The 4,799-nt window shown below is 41.9% G+C and overlaps 1 protein-coding gene across 1 annotated transcript; it reads left to right on the plus strand.

Annotated features, from left to right (window-relative positions):
* Nucleotides 1-1,090: 1,090 nt before the first annotated feature.
* LOC119776775 (arf-GAP with dual PH domain-containing protein 1-like) lies at nt 1,091-4,796 on the plus strand (the record flags this gene model as incomplete). Its single annotated transcript, XM_038275366.1, has 5 exons — nt 1,091-1,446; nt 1,771-1,901; nt 2,445-2,536; nt 3,848-3,936; nt 4,666-4,796. Coding segments are annotated over exons 1-5 (531 nt in total), but the record flags the coding sequence as incomplete, so codon positions are not given.
* Between the last annotated feature and the right edge of the window lie 3 nt (nt 4,797-4,799).

Here is a 4,799-nt window from a genome sequence, read left to right on the forward strand (position 1 = left end):
ACTGATTTTTATTTCTTCTTTCCTGCCAGAAGTAAAGAAGTCAAAGAAAGTTTCTGTTCTGTCATGAAGTTTTTTAGAGAGCAGCAAACACCAAATGTGCTCAATTAGCTGTCCTAAATAAAAGAAACGGGGCCATCGAGCGCCATATTTAGGCTTTCCTATAATTCCTGCTAACTGGTTAGAGCTAAGATCCAGTAGGCGACCAGTTCCAGCATTAGAATATTCTTCAGGGCGAACGGACGCCTCTTCTTCCCCTCTCAGCAAAATAGTTTTAGATTTTTAGAACTTTGACTCCAGGTTTTAAACCTTGAACATGAAGTTTCTAATTTTAAGTTCACAATAAAGATTTCCTCAGCAGATGGCCGCTCACACTGAGCCTGGTTCTGCTGGAGGTTTCTTCCTGTTCAAAGGGAGTTTTTCCTCTCCACTGTCGCTACAAGCATGCTTAGTGTGAGGGATTGCTGAAGAGTCAATGAGTCGATGCAATCAGCTGGTTTTCCTTAGATAGAAAACTTTGAATCAATCTGACTGGATGATCTGGTGAACTGGAAAGTGACCTGAGATGACATGATGTGAATTGGAGCTATAGAAATAAACTGAATAGAATTGCGTTTTCAATGAGGCTCACCCCCTAAATGTGTTTAGAAGAAACAGTAAAGTTACTAAAAGGTTAAACCTCTTCAGGGATGAGAAAGACGACATCTCTGCTCTTCTCAGTTTAGTGGCTTTAAAATGAAACTCTTAACCTTTTATGTTCACATTCTGCTCAAACATCTATCGGCTGCTTCCTTATTCTCTATAGTTTATTGTCCAAGTTTGTCCAAACTTTTCCTCCCTTTGTCCTGGTGAACAATCCCTCCCCAGCTTCACCCTCAGTGCTAAAGGTGCTAGTCTGGAACCTGCAGGTTCACGTCTTGCTCCACCAAACATCCAAACCTCGTCTTGGATGAAAATCAATGAATCTCTTAAACATTATCTCTGATCAAGCAGAGTTTGGTCAAACAGTCTGTATCCGTCAGCCGCCAGCTTCTCCAGCTGTTATAGAGTAACAGAGTGACTGATAAGGACTCCCCCATTCCAGTCAAACTCCAACCTTTTATATGAGCCAGAGGGCTGATACGGTCAGTCAGTCACTGTGAGGCCGACTGACGTTTCTTTCACTTCCTTTCTCGGTTATTTCTGGATGTCTGTGTTTTGTATGCAGAACAATTAACTTCATGATGCTGCCCTGCTAAGAGGAAATACCGGCCCAGTGAGAAGAAGCAGCGTTTTCTAGCTGCCGCCGAGCAGAGCTGGAACCAGCATGGAGTTGATACCTAGTAGCTGAATCTGCTGGTAGAAACAGGCAGCTTTCCTCTATGGCCAGTCAGGGAAGAAACAACCGAATCCTGCTGGATCTGGTGCAGCAGGCGGGAAACGACCTGTGTGCTGACTGTGCTGCTCCTGGTGAGTACGCCCTCAGCTGCAGGGGGAAATCTGGACTTTTTAAAACCTTTATTTCTTTAATTCCTTGTTTCAGTGCTCTCATTTAATAACAGTAAAGAGCAGCTAGAGGCAAATGTTTAAAAACCCAGATTCTATTGCTTTGGTCCCGTTTGAGTGTGATTTAGGGAAGCAGGGACTCTATGTAGCTGCGTTATGACCTAATTGTTCCTCTTAGAGCGATCGGCCAACCCTTTGAAAGGAAGCCTCCGCCACGCTACCTGTAGAACAGAAAATGATCTGTTTTTTTTCCTTTCATTCTTCCCACATGTTGGTTCGCCCTCGCAGAGCCTGACTGGGCCTCGTACACGCTCGGCGTGTTTGTGTGCCTGAACTGTTCTGGGATGCACCGTAACCTGCCCTCAGTCAGCAGAGTGAAATCCATACGCCTGGATTACTGGGAAGACTCTTTAGTTCAGGTAGAGATGGGAACTTTGCTTCATTTCTCATTGATTCAAATGATGCTTCCTTGTTTGTTTGTTGTTTCAGTTCGCATGCAACACATTTTCATTAAACGAAACTCTCTGATTTGTTGCATCAACTTTAGAATTATTTGCTTCATATTTGGCCTAAAAGTCTTATTATAAAGTGATCTGTTATAGATTTATTGTTTTCACAGTTGGAAGAATATTTTTGAAGAACCTCAGTTTGCTTATTATCACACTCCTTTACTAACCCCTGTGTGCAGGTTACCATGGTAGCAACTTAGGACCGCAAAGGAGTTCTTGATAAATACTGAAACGTTTTTGAAGTTCTAACATTTGACCCAAAACTGTAATTCTCCTTTCAGGTGAAACATTTTACTGTCCAGGAGTTCAGCTAATTGGAAATAAGTGATAATCCACCTCTAACCTGCAGCAACTATTCAATAAACACAGATTTCTAAAAGTTTGGTTTAAAAATGGGAAGGAAGCTGAAAAACATGCGCTGTCCTCCTAAAACCCGTCATTCTGTGGTTTCAGTTCATGCAACAGATGGGAAATACTGCTGCCAAAGCTGTTTTTGAGAAGTGTGTCCCGTCCTTCTATTACAGGCCGCGGCATCACGACTGCATGTGAGTTTTTATTTCACCTTTTTTATTTGACCTCACACTGGAAAACTGATCTAGAAATAAGTAAACATTTCTTAAATTAAGCGTATTTACCCTTAATGTGAGCTGGCAGATAAGATGATTTTTGCAACAGTTTTTTCTTAATTTAAATGTAAATTGTTCCATTCAAAGTGTCTCACTTACCTCCTCAATTCAATAAAAATGAACTAATTTTAAGAAAAAATTACTAGCTTAAATTTACATTAGTTGCAGTGGTTAGGGTTAGCATAGGTGGTGTTAGCATAGGTGGTGTAAGCATAGGTGGTGTAAGCATAGGTGGTGTTAGCATAGGTAGTGTTAGCATAGGTGGTGTAAGCATAGGTAGTGTTAGCATAGGTGGTGTAAGCATAGGTGGTGTTAGCATAGGTGGTGTTAGCATAGGTGGTGTTAGCATAGGTGGTGTAAGCATAGGTAGTGTTAGCATAGGTGGTGTTAGCATAGGTGGTGTTAGCATAGGTGGTGTAAGCATAGGTAGTGTTAGCATAGGTGGTGTTAGCATAGGTGGTGTTAGCATAGGTAGTGTTAGCATAGGTGGTGTAAGCATAGGTGGTGTTAGCATAGGTGGTGTTAGCATAGGTAGTGTTAGCATAGTTGGTGTTAGCATAGGCGGTGTTAGCATAGGTGGTGTTAGCATAGGTGGTGTTAGCATAGGTAGTGTTAGCATAGGTGGTGTTAGCATAGGTGGTGTTAGCATAGGTGGTGTAAGCATAGGTGGTGTTAGCATAGGTGGTGTTAGCATAGGTAGTGTTAGCATAGTTGGTGTTAGCATAGGTGGTGTTAGCATAGGTGGTGTTAGCATAGGTAGTGTTAGCATAGTTGGTGTTAGCATAGGCGGTGTTAACATAGGTAGTGTTAGCATAGGTGGTGTAAGCATAGGTGGTGTTAGCATAGGTGGTGTTAGCATAGGTGGTGTTAGCATAGGTGGTGTAAGCATAGGTGGTGTTAGCATAGGTGGTGTTAGCATAGGTAGTGTTAGCATAGTTGGTGTTAGCATAGGCGGTGTTAGCATAGGTGGTGTTAGCATAGGTGGTGTTAGCATAGGTAGTGTTAGCATAGGTGGTGTTAGCATAGGCGGTGTTAGCATAGGCGGTGTTAGCATAGGCGGTGTTAGCATAGGTGGTGTTAGCATAGGTAGTGTTAGCATAGGTGGTGGGACTCATCCGTCCTTTTAATGAACGGCAGAGGAGAATAATTTGGTGATTGGACACAAACATGGAGTTAATGATTGTGTAAATCCTGGTGAAAGCAAATGGAAATGTTTTTGCTTTGCTTCAGTGTTCTGAAGGACCAATGGATCCGTGCAAAGTATGAAAGAAGGGAGTTCACTGGAGAAAGAAACGACTTTCTGCAAACTTACAATCAAGGTAACTGTTGAACCTTTCCAGGAGCAGAAGGAAAGTTCGGCCAAAGGTTGGAGATCTGAGAAGCGTTCAGGCTGAATGTTCCGGAATGCTTCTACTAGTTCTGGCAGTTCTTTATTACATCATCGAGCAAGAAGGAGTTTAACATTTAGGGGAGTTTAAATGCAGAGATAAATTTCTCCAATGTGAGATAAATTATTATTAAGAAGTCAGTTAGTCACGTAGTACTTGGTTGTTTTTAGAAGACGACGTTTCAACGCTGTTTACGTCTCTAAAATGGAGCTAGAACAGCGTTTTTGCCAAACCAATCAGCTCAGAGGTCAATTTATTCCCAGTTCTCCATTTTCCTTCTAGCTTTGAATGAAAGGTCAGAACATTTGGACTTTATGGAACAACGATTCGTCCGTCTGCATTTCTCTCTCTGTTGCTCTAGTCCCACTTTGAGAGGTGGACGTGTAATTAAATTATTCAATTCACGTTTTTATGTCTTAGAATAAGATAAAGCCGTAATAAAAAGTTCAATCACCAATTATTGTGCAGATTAGGTGGTCAGACTTACTTAGTTATGCCTCCAGCATGCTGAGGTGAGTCAACCTTCCTCAGTGCAGACAGAGTGACTGCAGCAGGTCTTATTAGATACAGCAGCATCCTTTATTTTACAGGGTGTATATTTCTATGTCATTGAAGCAAAAAGCTGGATGTTCAATGGTTTTCCTGATCTATGTGCTCTAGATCTGTTTGAATCCACACTCTGGAAGAAGGGCAAAGACAACAAGCAGTATCTGAAGAGAACCTTCCAGCTGTCTCAGAGGGATTTCACCCTCAGATACTTTACAAAGGAGGATGTGAGTTCCCTTAAGAGACAA

This window comes from Cyprinodon tularosa, unplaced genomic scaffold (assembly GCF_016077235.1).
Source record: "Cyprinodon tularosa strain WSP-4 unplaced genomic scaffold, ASM1607723v1 ctg955, whole genome shotgun sequence".
NCBI classification, from domain to species: Eukaryota; Metazoa; Chordata; class Actinopteri; order Cyprinodontiformes; family Cyprinodontidae; genus Cyprinodon; species Cyprinodon tularosa.